The following is a 27231-nucleotide window of genomic DNA, read 5'->3' on the forward strand; positions in this document are numbered from 1 at the left end:
TAAATGTGTAAAATATAATGTATCTTAAAAAACCTGTGATTAAAATATCATTAAGTTGAGATCTATTAAATGTACTAACATGATATAATGTGCATATAGTTCAATTTTTTATTTTTATTTTCTAGACGTAGCTTTCCTTCAATTAGTTTGTTTATCCTTTCTATTTGCTTCATATCAAAACCCTAAAAAGAACAAATAAATATTCATCAAATCTATTTACATCAAAATTAAATTATTATATAACTTCAATTTTTAAATTTCTTAGTCCTTCTTTAGCCACACAAACTTTTTGTTGGTACTGAATTATTTGTTCTATAACACTTAAAATGTTTGAACTAAACCGGTTATCTGTTAAATAAAATATTAATAGGCATTTTAATATTTTGATTATACCTGTCATATGAAATACATGAAATATTTAAATATGCAATTTTAAAATTTCCTGGACTATGATAACTCAAACCACTCTTAAATAATTGTCCTGTTAAATATGGGTGGGTGTTTGGGACAATCATACTTTCAGCTTTCTGTTTCAAATTCGCCACTAAAATGAATGAAAATGTATTACATAATATCTTAATATTTTATATGTATTGTACTTATGTTCATATAGTGCATGTTATAAACTTATAATACATATTCTATTAAATATATAGATTTTCTGAAAGTGGACAGTCATGGATTTTATATTTTAAACTTCATGTTAACAAACAACACTATCCATTCAATCTGTGCTCTGTTTTAAAGTAGAATACACCAGTTCTTACACACTTTTTTCTCCTTCCACTGTACAATATCTATGCCGTTATGTGAGAGATGAATTTCGCCCGGTTTTTATACTTTGAGGCAGAGTAAAGTAAAAATTGTTTATGTTTGACACTTGAGTTCTATTTGCAACAACATTTTCAAGGAAGATAGTGTATTAGTTCAAAATCAAGCATTATATCTGCAATGAGAGTTTGACTCAGATCTTGATGAACATCAAGTTTTTAAATTTTTTGAAAACTAAATAAGTATTTATATCGAACAACATACTCATTTTAGTTTCTGAGCAGAGCAATAAATATATTAAATTTCCAATGACGTATTTTTTTTTCTAACCACCTTTTGGGACAGTCAAAATGCTTTGATTTTTAACTTTGGTAGTGGCTTTTGCTAGCAAATTGAATTCAAGTTACCTTGGGGGTCCAAATTAAAAAAATTTCCAATACGTTTTCAAACAATCAGAAAAAAGTGGAATTTATACAAAAATTGACATTCAATTTTAGTGTAACTAAAAACTAAATAACTGTATGATCTAGAAATTTTCACCAGATGTTTATATTAATATTTACTGTACATGATAACAATTTCAACATTTGTTGAGCTATTTATGGACACTTAACTTTTAAATTTTTTTAATATTGAATTTCTACAAATTTAATGCTTCCATCAAACACAAAAAAGTGACCCAAACGCCACCATCTACAGCAAAGTGGTACCCACTTTCTCACTATTTTAAGTATAATAGCTCTTTTTAAATAAGTTTATAAAAAAATATCTTTATTAAAAGGGTTATTATTGGTATGACACAATAAATAGTTATAGGTTTACTAGGTAATTAAAAAAAAAAGTGATAAAATTAGAATATTTTCTTACCTCCAATTGATGATAACCCATTATTGTTATTACTACCATTTGATGGAATAGTTTTTTCTTTTAATTTTTTAGTTAGAATATCAGTCTAAAACAAATTTTGTTTCAGAATAATTTAATTATTGAAAACATACTTGAAAATATAAAATATTAGTATAATATTTACTATTTCATAATATATTATATTTTAATTTTTTAAAGTTATTTAAAACTAATTTTTTTAAACAAAAACATAAATGTATATTTTGTTTTTAATTGCTTACAATAAATGCTAATGTGATTTTTTCTAATTTCAGATTTGTGTATGTTGTATCCTATAATTTGTACTTTAATATGCACTGTATAATAACTTATAGCAATGCCGTAGACAGGGGGCTTTATGGTGTAAGCCCCACTCCAAAATAAACTTACTATACCTGTTAGTAGCATAGCCCTACCAATAAAATATTGTAGCCCTCCCTCCCCCTGAAAAAAATCTTGGCTACGGTACTGACTTATAGTGCATTGATTAAATAGGTATAACGACTTATATATTTTGAAAAAAAGTAAATTTTAAGTACTAAAGGAAAACTATTATTGAAACTTATTCACTCATATTAATATTTTCAACAAAATATACATTGAACTTAGTATTATAGGCAAATTTGTTAAGAGGACGTGATACCCGCATGTGTTGTCTCCGTCTTACAAGTGCGTACCAAAGCATAATTTTTATGCTCAGCAGAACACGTGTAGCTCTGTTAGTTTAAAAATTAGTGTAAATTGACCTCTTATAAAATCTAAAGGTAAGATGATTATCTAGTCAACCTCATAGGTCTTTTATTATATTTTAATTTTAACGCGAGTTATGAGTATTTTAAGATGTATAAAAAATTTACAATTTTAAAATACTCATAACTCGCGTTAAAATTAAAATATAATAAAAAACCTATAAGGTTGACTAGATAATAATCTTACCTTTAGATTTTATAAGATGTCAATTCGCACTAATTTTTAAACTAACAGAGCTACACGTGTTCTGCTGAGCGTAAAATTTGCTATGTTACGCACTTGTAAGACGGAGACAACACACGCGGGTATCACGTCCTCCTAAGTAGAAGTAGATTAATTTGGTTCTTATTTGGACATTTGGTTATGGTTCTCAAAGATGTTGAATGAAAGTTTTTTGAGGAATTTCCACTGTATGAACTATTAAAACTTACCAAATATTCTAAGAGCCTATTTCTTTGTTGTTCTTGCTTAGATTTCCAATTGATTTCATAATCATTGAGTTGAAATGTAGATAATACACTCACCAAAACAAATGACCCTTCATCCTTGATCAAATTGTTAGCCAATGAAAGTGATTTTAATGTTCTATTAGTTCTTAAAACCTGAAGGATGTATTTTATTATTGTTAAGTATATTAATAATACATCAATAATTATTTATAATTTAAATCTATTGAATATCTACGTCCTGCATATTATATAGGTAAAACCTACCTAAAATATTAATAAGATATATAATTGTGATTCACCTGTGCTATTTGTTTAGCTCCTTTGCATGTTATACTATTGGAATCTAAGTACAATGCATTCAATTGAGTATTTCTACTTGTCTCATCCAAAATATCCAAAAGATAGTTAACTCCTTTATCTTTAAGTTGACAAAATCTCAGCCATAATTTTTTCACTCTTAAATGTAATTAAAGTAATTTTGTCATGGTAATAACGTGTTTACGTTTACAAAAAAAAAAAAATGTTTATATATTTGGTATAAGTAAAGGTAGGTACTTGGTATCTGGTGTTAAGCAACATAAATAATTTAAATTTGACAGATTAATTCTGTCGAGTACTAGTTCGTTAACAAGACATTCCTCCATTTTTAGATACTTGCTTAAATTGTTCAATACTTCTTGGTTAACATTGAAGTTAGTTAAGCTATTTAAATGTATAATGTATTCATAATCAATTTTAATTTTATATTATTTTTACTTTTAAACTTGATTGTGATGTCATAGAACTTAGTCACGTTCTATGAAATTGTGAAGGTAGGACTGGTAGGAATGTAGATTGTGGGACTTTAGGATAAATTTAATCAGTGGTCGAAGTAAGAGGGATACAGAGGGACAGCATCCCTCCACTTATATAATTCACATTTTCTATCCCTTCGCTTATTTTGAGCTATTTCAACCACTGGTTATAATGAAATTACTGGTAGAAATATGGTTAGGTTAGATCCAGTCATGATTCAAGGAGGGGGAAGATTTTTCAAATTATTTAATTGCTAAAATAGTCTATAAGTGTCGGGGAAAAACTTTGTTTAAAATCTATAGGTACCTAACTCTAAACTGCTACATTTTTAAGTCCTGGATATAGTGAATATACCGAAACTTATATTAATTTTGAAATACCTAATATTAATAGGTAGTAGGTACTTATAAATTGTATTCATATGAGCACTTTGATAACAACTACACAAAAAAAACAATAGTATATATTATTTTAAACAGTGGTACACTTAGTGCCGGATTTGACGGGAGGGAATCAAAGGCATAATATGCTGCTTTAATTGGATGCCATATCCACATGTGTTGTCTCAGTCTTACAAACGTATAACATGGCAAATTGTACGTTGGACTCGTTAGAGTGAAATGTGAATTAACCTATTACCTTTTAAAAGTAGGAATATTATCATCAAGTCGATGGCATAGGTTTTTTTAATATTTTAATTTTAAAACAAGTTTTGAGAATTTCAATATGGTAAATTGTTTGTTCATTTTAAAATGCTCTTAAAGTGCTAAGCGCTTTAAAATTGATGTATAAAAAAAATTTACGTCATCGACTAGATTATATTCTTACTTGTAAATTTGGTAATGGATCAATTCACTCTAAAATTAAACATAACGGTGTTAAATGCTTTATTCAGAACGTACAGTTTGCTGTGTCATGCATATTTTGTAAGACGGAGACAGCGCCTGCAGGTTTGTTACCACTTTATAATAATAATTGTAATATGGGCTGGTCCGGTTCTATATTTAAGAAAAAAATAGTTTTTAAAAATAAAAAATGTTATTTTAGGAAATTCAAATAGTATAGATAAGTAGGTACATAATTGATTAATATAATATTATCGAAGTAGCGTAAGGTGAACACACATTTTCAAGACAAGAAATTATAAACAGAAAAGACTGAAAATTACAATGCAAGATCGTGTACATTGTTTATCAGTTGTGACTTGTGAGCATTGAAAGTGATATATTCTGTGGTGATGTACTGGACAATATATTTATATGTATTCGTTTTTATAATTAGATTATCTTATATAATTATACTTATAACATTAATGGGTGATACATTACTGTATGAATTGATACAATAATTATGAAATATAATTATTTATTTTATTATTTATAATTAAAACTAAAAATTTAATATACATAGGTAGTATACACACGTACACACAGTATGAAATTGTAATCGTGGACCACCCAGAGGCCCCAAAATCTTTGCTTTCGATCTCTTAAAGTTTGAATCTTGCCCTAATGTCCTGAGTACACTACTAAGTAGGTAGTTAGTAGTTATTACACGGCCACATATAACAATATAACACAAGTTACAAGTATAGGTACCCTTTAGAAAACGCCTTGTTCTGTGGGCGTACCATGTAACTTTTTTAGCACATTTTTTATATGGAAAAATATAGGTAAGACTAAAAAGGTTTGTATATTATAATGTAGAACACATAAAATACCTACATAAGTCATAAATGATAATTCTAAAAAGTTTGCGGTTTATTGCACAATATAGGTACTTATATTTAGGTAGGTACCTATGGGCTATGAGACTATATACCTAATGTTTGTATTGCAATTTACAGTATGCAATTTAGATTGGTACAATGCTACGATGGTAGGTACCTTAACCTTCGTCTTAGATATTAATACAGTCGAGTCGTAATATAACAAATTTCAAGGGACCGAGAAAACAGTTCGTTGTATTAAGTGCATAAATCAACAAAATTATTTAAAATGAGATTTATCAATATTTAAATCAACACACTACAAACAGCTACATATTTAGTTTAATTTAATAATGGGGGGAACTGCAATCACTAGGTAATGCCGAACACCAGTCATGTTCTGTCATGTTGACCATAAAAAAGGATTAAAAATGGTAGGTTACAAAAAGTTATTCGTATTAGAACTATATTATCAAAAGACGTTGTCGCGTTCAAATGTGTACAATTAGTTGTAAATGATGGTTTATCTACAAAAAATGTATTGCAATCTCAATAATTAAGATAAAAATATTTATAACAATAATATATTACTACTTTTCAGATGGACGTATAAAATAAAATAATATGGGGATTGTGATTATACATTCAAATCATGTTTCTAATTAATTGTCAAAGCGGGAAAACCGATCGATTTCCATAACATAATAAATGTGTTGATTATCAATGATAAACTCAATATTCTCTATTGGTATTTGTTTTCAATGATTATCTATGAAGAACATTTCTAGTTTTAAAATTAAAAATTAGTAATAACAAGCTCCGAAATTGTAAAATTGTGTTACATTGCGAAAGCTTTGGCCAAAAAAACTTTGTTATATATTGTGAGTTGACTATATGTTATTACTACAATGATTGATTGACTTTATACATTTCATTTTTTAGTTAGTATTGGTAGATATATATTAATATTACCTGAGTCTTGTAATATTTTTTGATATTTCTTGTTCATACCAATTCACATCTGCGTAAACCCGCATTTTGCTATCGGTTTTCTTTTCTAATTTGCATTAAATAATAATAAGTGTATTAGTTTAAAGTATTTAAAATTAAAATTTTTTTAGTAGGAATCTAAATATTATAGTTCAGGTAACTCGTAAGTATACTCATGTACGTAAAAGAAGTTAATAACTATTAAACAATTTTTTAAACTTGCCATGCCTACCTAAAAAGAAAATATAGCTAAGTAGTCAAAAGCTAATTGCCTTTTGGGTAATAACTGTTTACGGTTAGGGTTCATATACGATTTTAATAAGCCCAAGACAGTATGGAACTGTACCTAATCAGTAAAAAGCCAATATACAAGTCATGACGTTATTTTGTTATTATAATTTATAAACTAAAGCTTGACGTATTATTTTTAAATTAACTGAAAAAAGCCAATTTATTAGAATATCTGAATATGAATTGTATTCATTCACTGTCTAAATGTTTTGAAAATGTCATTGTATGCAGTAAATGTAAATCATAGTTTAAGTAAAAGTTGAGTGTTTTAAGTTTCTTTGATTGATATTTTTTTAATTTTAACAATGTAACAAAAATCATTTGACTGTTTTGAGAAGAAATTGTTATTTTTTGTGAGAATATCTATGTAATTTTATCATAATTTAAACTTCAATAACTCATGAATCATGATTCAATGATTGAAAAATGTTGGTGAATGATGGGTTTAAGGCTTACCTTTTTTAATTCCAGCCAAGGTAATCTATGAGGTATCTTGTATTATTTTTATCAAATTTTGTGTGTTTAAATTAACCATTTTAACAACAAAATAGTTTGTGTATTTTCATTATTTTGAATTTTGTAAAAATTTGAACTTGAAAGCTTATTAAAAAAATGTAATAATCTATTATATGTATTATGAATTTTCAATATTTTTAAATTTCGGTAAAAACAACTTACAAGAAGGAACACTGTTCTATATTTTAAAGCTTTTTTTTTGCAACCAATAATTTTATCATACATAAATCAAGCAAAACGAAAAAAGTTTTTTAATTTCAAATGTCCACAAATTGCACAATAAAAATTAAATATTTTGAAAATTATAATATTTTATGTTAGAAATTTGTACATAAATATTTAGTGAAAATAAAGTCTCTACAGTTGTTAATTTTTACAGAATTTCTAAAATGTAAGCGTAAAAAATACTCATTATCGTAATAAAATTAATTCAGTGTCGTTCCATTCATGGAATAAGAAATAATTATTATTCCTCATTAATTATTCTTTATACTATGGCTTCACTCAGAATCTTAAAATTGTAAATAAAACAAAAACAGTATATCTATATATGGTTAATTAATTTTGAATATTGATTGAATACAAATTCACTTTATCAAAAAAAGCATATTATTTAGTACTAAAAAATCGATTTAATTTTAATTTAATTTTTTTTTTTTGAACTAAATATTACATATTGTTACATTTGTTATTTGTACCTATGTCTTATTATAATAAATAATTAATTATTATAGATATTTTTAAAAAAAACTATGAACTGAAGATATAATATTATATATAGTATATATTAAATATATATTAGTACCTATTGATCAAAATATCAAATAAGTAATAAATTATAATATATATTGGTCATAATATATTAGGTACATTGGTACCTATGCTAGATACGATTCATTCTATGTAATTTTTAGGTAGATACCCACTTACATGATGCCCAATTTACTAATGAGTAATGACCAATAGTATAGGTATAGGTGTATGTACCTATAATGCATTATGTTTTTTGCCAATTTATAGTTTATTAATAATTATTAATTAGTACAACTTAAGTACCTACCTAATAAAGTAAATTATTAATGAACCACATATTTTAAATTATACTTTGAAAACTATTTACGAGTACCAATAATACTCAATAGTGACGAGAATATATAGATACCTGTACAAACTATGTTCCATATGACATAATATTTTCAATTTTAATAGATTAAGGTTTAAATATGTGTTGTGTACTAGTACTTGTGTCACTTGAATGACACAATAAAATATTTAAAAAAATATAATGCTGATCTATTTATTTTGTACTTAACAATGAGTGATATATATATTCGTAAATTATAATCATATTTTATAATAAAATAGGTACCTACTATATAAAAGATACTTATTTATAGATACGAGTTTTATTTATTATCTGCAAACCCACACACACCGCACACAGATTTGTAAACGATAATTTAAGTTAGTGCATAAAGTATAACAATCAAAAGAATTAACATAATAATATACATCACCTATTGTGTTTCATTTATTTTTTTTTCATTTTCTACAAAATTCTATACCTACACAAAGAGCATTTTGTTTAATTTGAAGTACCTAGGTTTTTGACCAGGCGTGTCCAAATACTTAAACTTATTTAATAATGTGACCATATGTAGACATCGCCCAGTCACTCATTATATGTCGTACCGTAGACAGTATAATATATACTTAAGACTAAATGTAAAATCTTACCAGCATATATAAATATATAATTATAGATTACTGCATGAATTATGAAATCGAATAGAAAAATTAGATTTGAAAAATAAATAATTTTTATTAAAAAATAAAATATGAATAAGTATCTAATAGCTAGGTAAATATATTATGGGTACTTAATACTTAAATCATATTTTATATAATACAAATCTTAGAAAAATAATGTTTTCAATAAAGTTTTGAAACTTGATTTAGGCCTATTATGATAATAACTCGTTACTCACTAGTATTGAAAAAAAATACTATTATACTATATAACCCTATTTCCTATTACAGCTTTTCAAAATACTTTGTACCTACTATTATATCTACCTATAAAGGTATAACTACTTGAACAGTCGAACGTCAAACCTAGAAAACTATATTTACAATATTTAAATTTTCATTTAAAACACATAGATCTATTGCAAATGAATCAATGAATTAATACATAACATTTTGATAGTTTCATAATGATTTAACATTTTTTTCGTCTTTATTCTCCAAAAAAAACTTCATATAATATTTTTTTTTTCATTATTATTATTATTATTTATATTTTTTAAAATTTTTTATATACTTACATAGTGGGTATATTAATTTTATTCGTTTATCTACTAAGTATATACGTGTAATAGAACAATGTATTCATTGATATTTGAGATATTTATACAACTTAAAAAATAAATTCTAGCCTGCAGGGTATAAAATTACACATTTTTGGAGTTTTGAACAGGCGTAAAACTGTCCACTTGATTTTATGTAACTTTTTCCAGTGGACAGCCATAGTGACTACTGACTAGTATTCTAATACAAATACAGTAGCGCAACAAGAGCTAAAATGATGGATGGGTGCCTCCACGCCCTTCTTATATACTCACATAAAAATATAGAAAAGGGGGATCCTCCCCCTAGATGCAAATTTATAATAATTTGTTTACATTTTCGCCATGTAAAAGTCGTGGTGAATCAGAATTGAATAAAAATAAATCAATTGACAATATTGTAATTGATGAAGCATTTCAGTAATGTGTGTGTTATATTTAATTTAAAATTAAAATAATGTTTAATGCATTTTTTTTATTCTAGTTATAAACTCTTTTGGCTAGCAAAAGAATGATTAAAGGTGGGTCAACTAGCAAATAGCGAGCAGGGGAAAAGCCTTCAGGTGGGTTGTCTACCGAAGCGGGCAGGAGGCAGAGCCCCTAGTATTAAAAAAAGTAAAAATACATAATAGGTATATCTATTAAATATGGATAAATGAATTAGTGTTGAAGTGATAAAAATTATGACGACAATTCGCTTAGTATAGAATATACATATTGATGTATATACTGGCTGTATATTGACAAGTGACAACTGGCACGCGTATCTACTGCGCTTACATAAATATATTATATGGTTTATCACTTATTTAAGGCGAATGGTCATACGATTATAATTTATAGCATATTTGCGACCTTAACCGTGTTTGAATTCAGTTATGGAAGAAACCGTCTTATATGTTAATAATTTATGCTCGCCATCGGTAGATAGGTACAGAATGAATATTAATTATTATTATTTCTTAACTCGGTTGTCTATTTTAATTTTTATCCCATTGTCCTCATATTATTATTATCTCTCATCTGGGTTCCACATAAACAGTTCGGTTTAATATTTATCGTATAGGGCGACAACATTCTGTACGTTATATGCTCTGCTGATCATATATATATATGTGTAGGACCGCCGTTAACGGAGTTATTTATAAGGCGATGACGGAGATTTATAATCCACATGGGTAAAGCGAAACAACAAACACGACGTATATAACCATTATATTATGACCCTGCAGTATGCAGTGCTCGCGTATACGTCATATAGGGCGTAAATTATATAGAAGCAATCCCTCGTATAATATTAAATATAGTAAAAAGTGAGTCGGCCATCATCGGACAAAAAAGGGGTCCTTTTTTTCCCGGCTCGCATTATACGTAGTATATATGCGTACATATGTTACCCCGACCGGGCCTGGCGAGTCTGCAGCGCGCGTTGGTATATACCAGTAGCAGTGTGTCAAGGGGCGAGGAAAACGTTTAATTTCTTTTTACTATGTACATAATATCATATATTAACATATATATATGTACGTTTTTCATGGATCATCTCTGCAGCAGGTGGTATCGCTTAACATACCCGCATGGCGTGGCGTATACCCATGTCCATGTGTGTCCTGCTCAAAGAAAAAAGGAAGAAAAAATCCCAGAGACAAGAATTAAGGTGTTATAACGGCACGTTATATCTTATATTACACATAAATATATAATATATTCGTTATTATTAGTTTAATTTTAATTTTTTTTTATTACTCAAACGTCACCTAACCGAATTATACCGCGTTTAGTGTAGACGTATTGTATAGTACCTATATATAATGTATAATGTTATGCTGCATACATTTCTGAGCTCTGACCACCGGCTGCAGTCTTCAATTTTTACGGCCTATAACGATATCTTTGTTTTCGTTCGTAGTTGTTATTGTTGTTGTTTTTTTACACAATGTATACACACATGTAATATGTGTAATGATGTAGCAAATGATCGCGGTAGGTTTAGATGAATTTTTATAACGTTCTTACTTATTTTATTCCCTTCCTCTTTTATCGTTTCGACTTTTCGAGTATGTATATAATCAATGCGTGAGTAATAATATTCTTGTAAAGTATGCATGCTTCTTTCAATTAAATATAAAATTTGTATCATATACAATATACATGCATAGTTTGGCTGTTATTGTGGTACAGCCATATTAGCTATATATAATAATACGTTTAACAGACAGACCCACGCTGGACGAAAGTTGGCGACTTCGGATATTATTAAAAACATTATCGTTGTTAAAAATTGTTTATAAATGTTTCTAAACATTTCCAAACGATGTCATGGTATTGTTCACTGCTGCAGCAGTAATATAGTCATATATAAAGGTACGTACTACATATTATACACTATTCACTATTCAGTACACACAGTATACCGGCGGCAGCAGCGGAAACCACCAACCCATTCATAATGTAATATACGAGTATCGGAGTATGATATAATAATATTATTATAATATGCATATTACATTATACGCGACGGCGGCCGGCGATGCACACGCGCAAACCCAGTCATTCGGTCACGACGCGCGATCACGGCATGTCGTCGGTGCGCCGCGTACACGGGACAGCAGTCGTTGAGTTCGTAGTTTTTCGGTTATCGCGTTTGTATAATGTACTTGGTAATAACAAACGATTGTATAAGTTAATGTAGTGCGCGTTTCGTAGTGAAACTAAAAATTTAAATATTCAATTCGAATACCATTATTCATTACATTTCAGTGGGTTTCGTTCGACAGACGCTCGTCGGCTGCAGTTTCGCGGTAAATAAAAAAATATATTTAATTACGTATAGGTAGGTAGCACCTCATGGCTCATAGAGTTTTACTTATACACGCTATACACAGTTACACATCATAACAATACATTACCGTATACGATTTTAACAATGGGCCTTAAGTTCGTATCATAGTAATTATTAATTAGTAACTAGTAATACATTTCAGTTGTAATCGCGGACCACGTTCGTCGTATATTTCGGAAATGTTATTAAAATGTACTAGATTATAATATAGTGTTTGGTAATTAAATGTCAAAGTGTGTCAAAAACAAAATATAATATATAATTCATAAATCGTCTGGACGAGGTGGTTATTTATCAGTAGCGTGAGTCAGAGGAATCAAAGGTAATTAAATTAAAACGGACTTTAGACGCGAGCACAATAACATATTGTGTATTATATTACGTATATGACAGTCAACGAAGTGTGGGTATAATATAATAATATATTATAATTAATTAGTTAAAATCGATTGGATTTTTATCACTACAAGTCTACAAAATAAGTTTAATAATTATCATCAGTTATAAGTTTTTATTAAGTATACTATTGTGCGAACTTAACGAATTTCAACCCTTCAAAATATATTTACTTTCATATATACAATAGGTACGTATTAAGATTCACGCCAGAATTATTATTATTAATTATTATTCATACAATTCTCTATTTTTACTTACCATTTTGAAATATACTATAATATTAGTACCTATTCGTTTCATAAATTGCAGTAGACACTCCTATATGTGTATTTAGAATGTAGAATGTAGGTATAGTAAAATAACGTGGCTAAAAAGTGTATATGATATTGAAAATTAAAAATAAATACTGACCATTGACTATAATGTAAAGATAATATTATATCAACACATATCCTGTTATACAGAGTGATTTACCGAACAAACTCAGTGCTCACTTCTTCGTTCAATTAAACATTTATTCTAATTCTGATTTTTTAAGTATATAATACTTATAGATCATATTTCCAAATACTTAAATTTTTTTGACATTTCAAAAGTGTCAACTGGCGATACTAACTTTTTTCTAAATTAGAACAGTAAATATTTACAATAAATTGTCAAGCATATAATTTTTTAAAAATGTAACCTAACCTAAATTGAAATTTGAACGAATAGTTTCGAATTTTCATACTTTATTGTACTAAGAATAATTATAGTCCATGTTATCAGATTTAGAAGATAAATGAGCTGTAGTGATCCGATAATTAAAGTAAAATAATATTAATCTATTAAAATCTTACAATTTGTAAAAATTATCTACCGAAGTATAATAAGTTTTAGTAAACTAGAAGACTACATAATAGTAAATATTACATATATTAAATATTTTATATAAAAGTAAACCATTAGCTATTAAGGAATTTTATTCTTAGCGTGTGTAAAATGTAATAACTTGGTAATAATAATACCTACTCGTTCGAATTTTGCTTTGGATGTTTCATCTACACATCAAAAAGTGAAAAATGAAATGACGCTCTTTCTAAAGTATGGTTCTAAATATTTTTTTCAACATTTGAATAAATGCAATATTATAGAACAAAAGGGAGGAGTTGGCATGCTTGGTGAATCATCTTGTTGGAGTATTCGTATATTTAATTAAATAGTGTATTTCAATCATCTTTCCGCAGTAAAAAATGTTTGTACCTTTTTTTATATTATTTAATATTTATAGGTGAATACTGATTACCTATCTTATTTTTTAATTTATGAAAAGATTCAGGATTGAAGTCGATAAATATGTCAACATGTTATTATATTTTTTAAGTGGGTAGTTCGTGTTGAACGAAATCAATATGGTTTTTATGTTACAGATATAAAAAATCATTATGATTTATGACTAAACGTAATTTATTATGTTTAGGTAATAGTATTTTATTTTTTTAAATAACTTATAAAATATTACGAGTTAAGTACCCATAATCTTCATGTTTATTGTATTGTTATTTATTTCATTTTTCTTAAATGTATTTGTGTTTTTGTGAGTAAACTTTTTCTTGTCGGATCCCAAATTCTATATAAAATGTACCTTATTGTTGTACTAATCCCTGAATAAATGTGTAGTGTAGAATACCCACATTGTAAAGTGATCCTGCACTTTAATCTATGTGTTCCTAAATAAAATTACATTCCTAAGACAAGATCACGCTCAAAGTTTCTTTTTTACTACTTTTCAGTTGTGAATCCAGTTGATCTTTTATCATCAATGTATTTTTATTTTTAATAAAAGACTTTAATTCTCACTTATCCATACATATGTTGTATAATGTTTTATTTAGATAGGACGCAGATACTTACTCTAAAATATGTTAAATAGTACATGTATAGGTGCATAACACAAACCAAAAGATAATATTATATTCCTTGTAATATATAAATTAATTTTGAATAATTTAACCATGCGTACAACAAATTACAATAAAACAAACTAATAGGTGCATTACATTATAATAACTTGATTACCTAGTCTATTTTTTTTTCCATCATATAACCATTAATATAATATGGGCGTATAAACTGTGATAAGTTATAATAGCCCTTAACTAATTAAGGAATAAAACAAATTTTAAAATAAGTAAATATTGACTAAATTAGATACTACTGTTTTAAAAATTGTAATGAACCTAAATATATTTGATAATTAACGATTGTTATTGCATGTATGCTAAATATGAATATATTATGAATAATTATAGTTTAAATACCTTTTGATAAACGTCTTAATGATGTCGATTGCATCGTTATATTATGTTAATGTATTATATAGGTAATAAATATTTTAAATCTTGGAGATGATAATATTGTTACAATTTGTAATAAATAGGTAGGTAATACAAAATATACTCATTAAAGACGTAACAAAAACAATTTGCTTAGTAACTACGAGTAAATGTCAACAGTAAAGTCGAAACTAGATTTGACATTGGAAGTACCTAAGTGGTTAGGAACCATTATGAGTGATTGATAGTAAACATATGTTGTTCGAAAAACAAAAGTATGAAACAGCCAAACAGACCTAAAAAATTATAGTATTTTGAATGGAAAATTATTCTGTAAATTGTAATAATAATAGTAATAGTTGATAAATAAAAACGCAAACTGTACTCGATTGTTATGCACCTATCCTAATCCACTGTAAAAAAGACTGTTTTTTAACTGATAAATCGAAAAAAAGAATAATAATTAACATCTTATTCTACACACATATTAATCTTACTCATATAGATTTATAATGCATTGATAGATATTGAATGTATACTATGCACAATGCACATAAACAATATTCGTATAATTGTTTACAAATATTTATCATAATATGATTGGTATATAAATATATTATAAACTAGGTAAGGTATACAATATTCTTTGTGTAATTGTTGAACTATAATATTATACACAAAAGCTAATTAAAATTTAAAAAATAAATATATTCTTTGCACATTGCACATAAAATTTACTTAAATGCTTATTACTATTTAATCTTATTTATTAGTTGTTTAGATAATGTTATATAATCCATATAATTTTGTTATCGCGTGGGAATATTATAATTATTTAAAAATAGAATCTATCTTGTTTAGCTTAGCGTTTCGTTTTAAAAAAATATTTGTTTAAAAACTGTTTTAACACTTTAAAGTAAATGTTTGTTATAATAGATTATGCTTTATAGTTTATAGTGGCATAATTGTATTTATAATGGATGTTAGAATCGACCATGAATCATAAACATATACATTAAACCTAATATTATGTATAACCTAACCTTTAAATAAGTATTGTTAATGATTTAGATAGTCAACATAAAAATAATTTTAATTCATTAAAAATCATTATATTATTATGGCTACGAGTACATAGATACATAATACGAAGAAGGATTTGGATGTAACGCTGCGTAGGATATGTATTTTAAATTGGTAGTTCTGGCCACCTGGCTATAGAACAAATACGCACGATGTTTAATTTTGCAAAATGCATTAAAATATTATATTTGTATTAGTTTACAATATACATTTTTTGTTTATGAATAATGATTTAATAATATTATAAGTTAAGTATATATTATGTAGATATAGTGGTCAATGCTATAAATATTAATTTTGGCACCTTTTATTACACGACTGTCTGTAAATTTGACAGTAAAATCATATTTGTATATTAGTTTATATTAAAAGATCGTGGCATTGATTGAATTATTGATATTTAATCAATGCTCTAGGACCATTTTTTTGAGTAGTCAGTGCATTTAAGTATAGACTAACAATGACTAGAGAATAAAATAACTTAAAATAACTTAAATGACGAATATTTGTACACGGAAATGAACAGCTGCTCCAATATGTTCGTTCACTGTACACTGTATACGTGTGTATATAATGTTATACCCTAGAACATCAGCTAATAGACAGTAGTATGTTTCACCAGACACCTTATTTTAAGTTATATATAGATGTTTGATAAATATATATGCCTAGGATACAAGTATATAATATTCTATTGCAGGTACCTATAATAATATTACTATATTATAAGACTGTAAACGTCTACATGCATAATTAGGAGAAGTCCGAGACCACCCGTTTGTCGTATAAGTTTTGGGTTCAATTAAGAAAATTAATTAGTAAAACGAAAATCCTCTGATGTTCACCAAACTCTTATTTTTAGCATTTAACAAAATAATATAATAATATTCGTCACACAAGTTAAACGAACAAAATGGTTTTTGTGGTTGTATAATAGTTATATATATTATATGTTGAAGTAATCATAATTATATATTAATATATACTATATAGTTATAATTAGTATATAACTGTATAGGAGAATCTACATCTAAGTACCTAACCAGTTTTTAATCGCTATTATATAGTCTGAGAAATATAATACCTTCTGTACCATAAAAAATAAATATGAGTTTAAAAGTAAAATACAAAGATTACTGCGGTAGCAGCTGAGTGGTCTCGAATTCTCGATGATAGTTAGGTGCCCCCCGTAATTCGAAACGGCGAACCCTTGGTAATCCAAATATGTGTTTAATAAGTAAATCATCAGAACATTCAACTTTGAAAATGTATTGTGATAAAATAGTCATGTTTACAAAAAATGATAAAAATCTATTATTTAAAAAAAAAATATGATGACATGTTATTTCTTAGGTATTAAAATTTTAATAACTCAAATGGAATACGATATTTTATATTTGACTATGATAATGTAAACAATGTTAACTTATTATTTTTTTATACACAATTAATTTTAAATAACTTGAAACATGGTTTTAAAAGTGTACTAATGTTAGTTAAAGGCGGTCGGTACTTGAAGATATTATATTATTATACTATATGCCATTTGTTATAAGTATATGTAAACTAGCTGAATAGCCTGGTTTTGCCCGTGTGCAGTTTTTTTGTGGCCAATCTTATATAGTAGGTTCTATACTCTACACGCTATACCTAATAATTACTTATAGGTGTATCTCGGTTTGAGTGTATCTCAGTTTTAGTGTTCCCTCGGTTGCCTGACAAATCGACGTCAGTGTACCTAGCTTTGTATAATTATTCGACCTAGATGGGCGACCGCAAGTCAAGGATCGGATTTAGTACTTGGTATATTTCTCAACGTAGTCTAAAGCTAAATTACTTACTCGCTAAACTTTTCTGACTTCTCTGAGATTTTTTTCAAATTCAGTTGAGCGGTTTTTGAGTATAAAAGCTACACACTTCCACATAATATGGTTTTAAGTCTTTAAGATATAGTTTCTTTATTCGAGGCCATAAGTGTGACAATTTGATGCATGCGCTTTCCTGATCTGCCCAAGTAACCAATGTCAACCATTTATTTACAAAAAAAAAAAATACTTATTTCTACTATTACTATTATAACCAGGCAAAGTTTATGAATACGAAAAAAGTTTCAATTTCCATCGTGAATCTTAAGATCATCTCTTTAAAATGAGAATATCGGAAAATCCTTTCTTATTATACATCTAGATCATTATAGAAACCACTATTCCAAATTTCAAGTTCATACGTTTTGTGATTTTAATATATAACGATGAATGAGTGAGTGTGTGTAAGAGAGAGAGAGAGGGAGCGAGTGTGTGATATTTAGCTTATATTATGTATAAATTTGTTGGTAGGCATATGAAACGTTTTAAATTGTAATGATAAATATTTTCGATTTCGATTTCGTATTTTATCGTTCTCTCTTTTCCATCTGGTAACATTTTTTTATCCAGCAGTATGTGATCTTTCAAATTTCAAACCGGTTGCTCAGGTGCACTGCAGACGTAGTTGCACAGTGCCCGGTAGTTGTGTTTAACTCGGATAAAATATTCATTCGTAATTAGACGTAGAGACGATTAACAAAAACAAACTTGATATTAATTGACAATTGACGATAACAATTTAAAATATCGATATCTACCTATAAATATGTAAAAACCTAATTTAATAATCATTTGTTGTAAATGTATAGTTATGTATTGTCTGACTCTTGTTTTAATTGTATGTATGTTATTTGTATACTTTTAAGCACCCATATATACATATATAACGCATACAACTTAGTGAGTTATTGTACATTTATTATAACTTATGATAAGTGTGGAAAACAGACTAGAAAAACTAATGATTTCACAACTTAACTCTGCACGACAAACTTGGGTAGGTATTTAATTATTTTAAGCAGTTGTATACTACAAATTATTTATACTCAATGACTACTTACTTACAGCTTCACAATTCTAATTCATATTAAATGTATCGATTTGTTTCAATTTCAACGAAAGGTATTGGTATTAGGTAAAGGTATTAGCTATCGCCTAATACTATTTAAGACTTTATTACATTTTTATCTCTAGATCACTTCCCAACGCTTGTTTTTTGAATAATTACGCATCAAAATCGAATTGAATACTCTAGATTCTAAAGTCTAGAATCTGGATAAAATCAATATATTTTGTCAATTCCCGATCAATATAATATGTATATTACATATTATGTAGTAAGGGATTTTAAATTTGACTCTACCGATATCGATATATATAAAACGGATATGTATAATTTAGTTACACTTAAAATGCATATACATTAGATATACTCATTTAGTTTTGCGCAGTGGTTTGTCATTGTCCGTCATTCATAAAATAAATATTAGAAAGTCCATCGTGTGCAGAGTCAAATGCATTTTACAAGTTTACACTGTAAACAATAAATTCACAACATATTTTAGTGATGTATTTGTTGATACATATCTCTATACTTTTATCGTATACATATTAAAATATATTAATTCAGTTTTCACGATGACACTTTTGGGACCGCACAATGAATTACAACGAAACATTGTATTCAACAATCAACTCTGATGTAGGACGATAACCATGTGATAGTGTTGTACATACCAACTATACCTACCTAATATGTGTATATGTAATATGTTTTTTTTTTATTTGCTTTACACTCAGGCACGCAGCCATACAAATATTATAATGCTTATTTTTTTCCAAACTGTTTTATTCTCCATTGTAAATTGTAATATGTAAATGTTGATGTACCAAAATTACTCCGGACGAACAATTTGGAGTTGTAAATAGAATTTTTTCATACTGTAATAAATGTGAAACAAAATATATTGCTCTTACCTTTTGCCCACACATCCGTATTTATATCGTATACCTATATCCTTTTAATTTGTTTTCAGAAAAAAACTGAAACTGAACAGTACGCGTCATACGTATATAATATAGTTTAGTATACCCCATACCAGTGCCTATACTGTAATACTGTACAGACATTAGACATAGACCATAGTGTATACGGTATATCTATTATAATAACTAATAGGTATTAAGATTTATGAGACTTCCTTGTGATAACCGCTACAGGTATACGTGGGTTTGCTTATTCCTTAGATCATAATATCCTAGCGCATAGTGATTAATGCTATGGTCTAAGGCTTAATCACTATATACATAGTGGTTATATGAACTATTTCGATGAAATGCACAGCACGCGCCAGTGCACCACCTTAATACACAGGTGTAAGGCATTGAGTACTACGTATTTTACACGTGTGGACCGCATAATCTATAATAGAGTATAAAAATAATTCACAAATTATTATATTGGTAGGTAGGTATTATTATAATATTTTATAATAGTAAATTATATTGATGTAGCCCTGGGCAACAGAGAAGAACAGCACGTGAGATTAGAACTACAATTTTATAGACGGACACAAGGTGATTCTCTTGCGCATCATAGTCACGCTCGTTTTTCGATTTAGATCGGCATGATGGTGGTGCGCAAGGTTCACGAATCACGCTCATTTTCTCAAAAAGTTCGTTTATAGAAAAAATGTTATTTTGTTTTTTAGAAAATTTGATGTCATAACAAAATAACATTATTGAAAAAAAAATATTTTTACCGTCATCGTTTTTATAATTTTTAATTAGAGGAACGAAATTTTATACCCCGAAACGAAATATATTTTTTATGAGTCTAAATATTTAAAATCCCTTGATTAAGTTTAAATGCTTATGAAATGCAATTAAAAAAGGTATGCTTTCTTTCAAAAAAGTATTAACAACTTAAAAAAAATTAAAAACTACTTCCAAAATTATTAATACTATTTTCAATAATGAGTTTTCAGCTTTAAAAGAACTACCTTGTATTGTACATTAATTGTTCTGTGATGAACCGTGTACGATACACGCGGGTCGACAAGTGAAATAATAATATGTTGTTCGGCTACCTTAGTCTTCTACTCTTCTCTTCTACATATTAATAAACAATAATATTATGTGCAGTGCGTTGTGATATACCGGTTGGCTGATGTAAATTAAGACGTCAATATCGTATAGCTGGTTTTAATTTTCTTTCGTTCATTATGTAGCCGGTTAAGAAAACGGACAAAAAAAACACATTAAGGGTCTCCTGTTACGCCGTGAATATTTAAACGCCATTTTTAATTCCTTTTTTATTCGGGTGTATATTTTTCTCTTTCAAATCACGGCCGCACGCCACATGCCGTCCAGAATAATATCGAATTATGATTCGAGCCGAGTGGCCTGTAGTTGCCTCTCTCTAATATATTATTTTATACTCACATTATAGTATATACGTATATGCGTATTATTTTAATAACTAAATCACAGTATAGGTAAGGTAAGGTATCTACGCTCAAGTGCAGGCGCATGTATAATATTCGTGTATGTGTGTATGTATGTATATATATATATATATTATGATGAACGGTCGAATAACGACAATATAAACGTATTGTTTATAGATACACGAGCAGTATAATATAATTACATTATATTATAGGTACCCACCTATAGTAATAACGTCAAAAGGAAATTCCGATCGTGTTGTTCCGGTGTTGTTTTCGGACATGGACAAAATTTTAAAACAATATGGGAACGGGACGGGAACGTATATCATTATACGCGCATAGGTAATATAATTAAATTATTATTATTATATTATCGCTGTCGCCGGTTTCCTATAGCAGCGCAGTTCACACACATCGCTCGTCATGCAGCAGTTGAGCGGTCTGAACCAGGTGCAGTGCGCGCTGCAGACCGTCTCGACCGCTCGTCGGGGGAATTCATTTTTTTCGAGGGTTGATGAGCGCGCGCAGGGTCGGGATGCCTCACGTCCGTGACTAAGACGAATGGAGGTAAACGCAATAAGAGGGTATATAATATTACACACGACAGAAAGTACATAAATATATATATATATTACGAGACATGAGTCACTCGACACACACATTTTAATACAAATAATACAAATGTACCTATGTATGGGTTGTATACGATGCAATAGGTTATATTATTATTATTATTGTTGTTATGTGCGCAGACGGTACAACGGCGAAAACCTTTTTTTTCTATCTATTAGAGGGTCTCCGATATATTTCATTATAACGTCATCGTTTGTTATAAAAGTATTAAACTTATATACAGTTATAGACGTGAATTGTTGTAGTCGATGTGTAGCAAACGTCACTTTGGCACCACGAACACGTGTAGACCATATAATATTATTATTATATCGGAGGGGCCGGTTTCGTGCAGCGCACACCTCCTATATTTATATCTATGTACTGTGTAGTATTATAAAATAAGGCGGTTTCGCCGCAGTAATCAAACGAGAGCCGCTATATTATATACTCGTACAATATAGTTGTGACGTTGGTTTTAACGTTTTTAATTTGGTAAAATAACCCGAGGCCCTTTACCTCGCATATGCTTTGTTTGCAGTACATGTCTATGTATACATATAGTACATGATATATATATTGTGTATACTGTATATATGAGCAAGACCGCGGCGTTTGTGCGATACCCAATTTATTGTCTGCCATATCAGAGATAATACAAAGTGAACTCAACACTAATTACTAATATTATTCATGTTTATTTGCATTTTGTATAATAATATTGTTATACTCTATTTACTATACATATTATTTTTATTTTTTAAAGATAAAATATTCGCTCGGTAGAAAAAAAAATGTTAATTTTTAGATTACCAAATTAATAAAATACAAAGTATATAATATATATTGTTAATCTGTATGTGCAGGCCGAGAAGATGTATTTCATTCTAACCGCCAAAAGCCTACTGTGGGCTACGTTGAGTGTGGTGTCCACCATTACTCTATTCACGGCCATCTACTCTCCAAAATGGCTCGTCGGACCTACTGATTACAACTGTCTATCGAACAAATCGCTGTCCATTGAATGTAAGTCCATGAGAATTAAACACGCATTGCATTTAATATTAGTATGCTTAAATATACAGTATCCAACCACATGGACGGCCTTGGATACATGTTTGTTCATCTAGGCCACATTTTTCCCAATATTTCCAAGTTACTATATTCAATATTTGGGAAACACTGAAACAGCAAGTAGACTTTAGGAGTTAATCGTTTAAAACATTTTATAACATTTTATAACAGTATATATATATATATTACGTTGTAGCTATTAAGTATTAATATTACTATTTAATTAATATCTTTAAACCTTTCTAAATTTTACCCGATAGCATTAAAATGAATAATCTATACCACACGCGCCTAAAATGTTATATCATTAAACTACTTACATGTCCTACGACATTGTAATAATGCGCACACGACATACGCACGATATAGGTGCATTCACAAATATTGGCTTGCGTACTGCATCATTTCAGTGCAATTATTGATAACCGTCGCCCGTCGGATTGTTTTGTTCGCAGCAAATAACAGCTCGGACTCGCCATACTACGAAGTGCGTTGCCGTCCATCCGTCGGCATCTACTACCGGTGTACGAAAATCAACGGCAACCAGCACTGCGGTTCGTTCGCCGTCGAAGGACTGGCCACGGATACGTCGATGTTCCCTTTCGTGTGGAAGGTCGGTCTGGTGTTGATGTCCGCTGGCGTTTTCGTCAGCTTTTTAATGTCTGCCATGGCCGTGGGCAGCTTTTGCAAACAATCGATAAGCAAGAAAAGCGTGTTCGGGATAGCTGGTTCCGGACAAGGACTCTCCGGTAATAATCAAATATAATAATATATTGTCTGGTTATCGTAGAACTATCAGAAAGTATTTCGTATTCGAACATAGCGCATGTGGGCATATGGCACACGCGTTATGTGTAATATTATATAAATTTCCGTATTTCGCGTGCAGCCATACCTAAGATACCTAGTGGTGACTATATATTACAGACGGCGTACCTATTACATCTCGAAGATATTATAAGCTATAAAGTATTGTCATTTATAAATATACTTATATACCTTTACTACCACCTTGTCTTTCTGACGTCGACGTCAAGACGTCAAGTTCCCCTATATTGTTAGTCTTATTCTCATTTTATAATATGATAATGAATTAGTCTTACCTATGAATATAAACACGAAATTCTTTGTAAATAATTAAACATACGAGTATAATATATTATATATTGATATTCTTAATATGGCTCGGAGTGGCGCGTTGGCTGCTGCCAGTCGCGGAATACGACTGGGGTCTGGGAGTAAGTAATGGCCACAGCTACTTGAGCTACTAGTTCCCACTTCCCGGATGGGTGACCACCCGGGTTCATAGTAGTTAAAAGCCTTGCCACACATACACGTGTTTGCTAGCTACCGTAACAATCGTAAAAAAAACCAACCAACCTTACCCCTACAACAGCTAATGGCCCTAGTCGCTGGGCTTAAGTTCAATAAAAATAAATAAAAAATAAAAAATAATATTCTTAATATTTTTTATATTCTACGGGCTTATAATAATTATAAACGGTGATAAAATACTATTATAAACAAAATATTTTTCCGGATAATATGATAATTCAAAATGACTTTATTGGCAAATAAGAAAATAGAGGCAAATGAATTAATTAAAACATCAAACTAGTAAGTTAAGTTGATAAGTTGAAATTATCTTAACTTACTGACTGTTTATTAGACTAGCCTTTTCACGTTTCCAGTATAAAATAATCCTGCGAAAAACTCGACAGACTGCTTCGAATAGGCAATATTTATAAATATATCATGCGAACCTCACATTAATAACATATGAATTCGTGTGTATTGTGTATATATTTGCTGAATTTATAGATATAAGAGTATAGAATTTATAATGTATATTATAATGTATAATTACGTGTGACGAATTGTTTATTTTTGTCTTTCAGTTTTACTCTATCTGATAGGAGTAATTTGTTTCGCCGCTGGTTGGGGATCGGAACGCGTGGTGCTGCTGTGCGGAACTCAATCTGTGCCTTTTGTCTCTGCTGACTGCACGAATGGTATGAATTATAACGAGTTTAATAATAAATTTAAACAACTAGCTGGTTATCAAAACTCGAGAACATTGGATAACACATATTATGTAGAAAACGAATTACTAGGAAATTATCCCTAAGTTGTACAAATTAGCATAAACACGAGCACCACCTATATAGGTGTCTATCATTTCATAAATAGATATAAGTATTTAAAAAAAAAATCAAATTGTCTCTTACGTCACAACCGCGATGTTCCACGAATTCCCTGGTCCATGGAGCGTAAAAACTAAAAATACGATTGTTTATTTCATTATATTTACAACAGACCGCTAGGGTTCCTGAAGTTTTCCCAAACATCTCATTTTTTACTTTTTGAATTCAGAATACTGTACTTGAACGTCTTGAATATTGAATCTACCCAGATGTCGGAGGTAATATTTTAAGCTAAATCATCTATGATGAAGATACGAGATACATATACAGTCATACAGAGTACTGCAGATTGAATCAGGTGGGTGCGCGCCGCGCGGTACCTACTGTATCTTATCTCCTAATCGTTCGAATATGTATTATGATTAAACGACAGTGAAACACAAATAACTGACATACCTTTTTTATAAAGCCTTTTCTGCCAAGAACGTCGTAGCAGTAATAATGTTTTTTATTAATAAAAAAAAAAAATGTTTTCATTTCCTGATCCCGGACTACTACTATAAATTCATATGCATTCATGCGTCTACCTCACGGGTAGAGATTTTATTACATTTTAAGGGGAGTGGGAGGTAAGATGTTCCTACACTGCGAAATGAGCCAATTAATAATATTAATATATATATATTATTTTAATTTTGAAGACTCTTAGCATAGTTCTGTGTGGTTGAGCTGTTCTAGTTGCATTTGTGGTGTGATTTTATTTTGTCACGCTGAAACAATACTTGTGGCAGAAATGAATACATGATATAATAATATGAACAGGCGCGGATCCAGGGGGGAGATGTAAGGGTTCAGCCCCCCCCCCCTACCCAAACATATTATATCAATTTTTTTAATAAATCTACATATCCTGGTATTACTATATTTCAAATCACATGTATGTCTGTTAATATAATATATTATTATATGTATCATTTTGGGGTGCACAAACTAAGGTAGTACTAACTTGGTTCATGGTGGAAAGAGATTCCATATTGTAATTTTTATTTTAAAAAAACTGTTGCCCCCCCCCCCCTTAGGTGTTTCTTCTGGATCCGTGTCTGAATATGCAGACACTCTTCATATAAAAAAACATAATATATGTGAACGGTTTTTATAGAAAATAGCCAACTGTGATTTTACCTTATCGTTACGTTTAAAATAATATATTTTGCTATGCGATGTTATAGGATCAGGTTTGTACACTGCAGCTTTTGGTATTGTTCTCACTTTCGCCACGGCCATGTTGTCGGGGCCAGCGGACCGAGCAACGTCCAGCGACAAAGTAGCACTTCAACTCGAACAAGGAGAAAATATTGTCTTTTTACTATAGATAACGTTGTTTTATAAATGTTTATTTTATACTCCATGCATATGTACATAATAATATTTTAATTATAATAAATAGGTATCAACATTATACTTATTATACCTACTTAATGCTTTTGTTACGTCAACAATTTTTTTATATTTTCTAACGATAAATATTTGTAAGCGATATTGTATTTTTATTTTTTCATATTTATAAAAATAATTTTACTCACATTTTTAGCGAACCAACTCTGTTATTTTTTTTTAATCTAATCCTGTCGTTTTAATATTTTTTACAATTTCCTATAGGTACGTGGTTATGTAGCTATGATGATACTGTAGAATTCTGCATTTCTGCCCACATATTTGAATCGCATTATATTTTGGTACTATTTAATATTTATATGAATTAAACTTATTAATGATATATTATTATAATAAATACTTATTTACCATAGACATTTTTGTAATGCCTAACCATGGTATTATATAAGGTGATTTTTTGAACATAAGTACTTATTGTTTCTAAAACTTAACATTTTTCAAAATATTTCTTTACCCAATTTAAGTTATTAAAAAATAATGTTTTTTC

At 29.0% G+C, this 27231-nt stretch overlaps 2 protein-coding genes across 5 annotated transcripts; one reads left to right on the plus strand and one right to left on the minus strand.

Moving 5' to 3' along the window:
- Window positions 1–48: 48 nt before the first annotated feature.
- On the minus strand, window positions 49–6861 carry LOC111037647 (leucine-rich repeat-containing protein 71-like). The gene is made up of 9 exons (XM_022320331.1): window positions 6837–6861; window positions 6331–6415; window positions 3411–3557; window positions 3155–3311; window positions 2838–3008; window positions 1639–1723; window positions 410–544; window positions 245–348; window positions 49–182 (listed from the first exon to the last, which is right to left on the minus strand). Exons 1-9 carry the CDS (start codon window positions 6859–6861, stop codon window positions 75–77), a joined length of 1017 nt encoding a protein of 338 aa, XP_022176023.1. The 3' UTR covers window positions 49–74.
- A 5173-nt stretch (window positions 6862–12034) lies between these two features.
- Window positions 12035–26739, plus strand: LOC111037616 (lipoma HMGIC fusion partner-like 2 protein). 4 transcript variants are annotated; one of them, XR_002604896.1, is made up of 6 exons: window positions 12035–12304; window positions 22938–23097; window positions 23601–23894; window positions 25044–25157; window positions 25519–25647; window positions 26519–26628. XR_002604896.1 is itself a non-coding variant. In XM_022320285.1 (5 exons), exons 2-5 carry the CDS (start codon window positions 22947–22949, stop codon window positions 26659–26661), a joined length of 702 nt encoding a protein of 233 aa, XP_022175977.1. In that variant the 5' UTR covers window positions 12035–12304; window positions 22938–22946; the 3' UTR covers window positions 26662–26675. The 4 variants fall into 4 exon arrangements, 3 of the variants coding, with proteins under 3 accessions (XP_022175977.1, XP_022175986.1, XP_022175994.1); XM_022320285.1 differs by lacking the exon at window positions 25519–25647 and having other exon boundaries at window positions 26519–26675; XM_022320294.1 differs by lacking the exons at window positions 12035–12304; window positions 25519–25647 and adding an exon at window positions 21670–21801 and having other exon boundaries at window positions 26519–26675.
- Window positions 26740–27231: the final 492 nt, after the last annotated feature.

The sequence above is a fragment of the Myzus persicae genome, unplaced genomic scaffold (genome assembly GCF_001856785.1).
Source record: "Myzus persicae strain clone G006 unplaced genomic scaffold, MPER_G0061.0, whole genome shotgun sequence".
NCBI lineage: Eukaryota > Metazoa > Arthropoda > Insecta > Hemiptera > Aphididae > Myzus > Myzus persicae.

What these genes read in the sequence shown, in the direction of transcription:
- LOC111037647 (XM_022320331.1), bottom strand. Translation starts at nt 6,861, where the DNA reads ATGACATTTTCAAAACATTTAGACA. An exon ending in GAGCTAAACAAATAGCACAG is followed by an intron (nt 3,009 to 3,154) that starts GTGAATCACAAT and finishes TACATCCTTCAG; the next exon opens with GTTTTAAGAACTAATAGAAC. An exon ending in TGCATATTTAAATATTTCAT is followed by an intron (nt 349 to 409) that starts GTATTTCATATG and finishes TTTATTTAACAG; the next exon opens with ATAACCGGTTTAGTTCAAAC.
- LOC111037616 (XM_022320285.1), top strand. Translation starts at nt 22,947, where the DNA reads ATGTATTTCATTCTAACCGCCAAAAGCCTACTGTGGGCTACGTTGAGT. An exon ending in CAAATCGCTGTCCATTGAAT is followed by an intron (nt 23,098 to 23,600) that starts GTAAGTCCATGA and finishes TTTTGTTCGCAG; the next exon opens with CAAATAACAGCTCGGACTCG. An exon ending in CTCTGCTGACTGCACGAATG is followed by an intron (nt 25,158 to 26,518) that starts GTATGAATTATA and finishes GCGATGTTATAG; the next exon opens with GATCAGGTTTGTACACTGCA.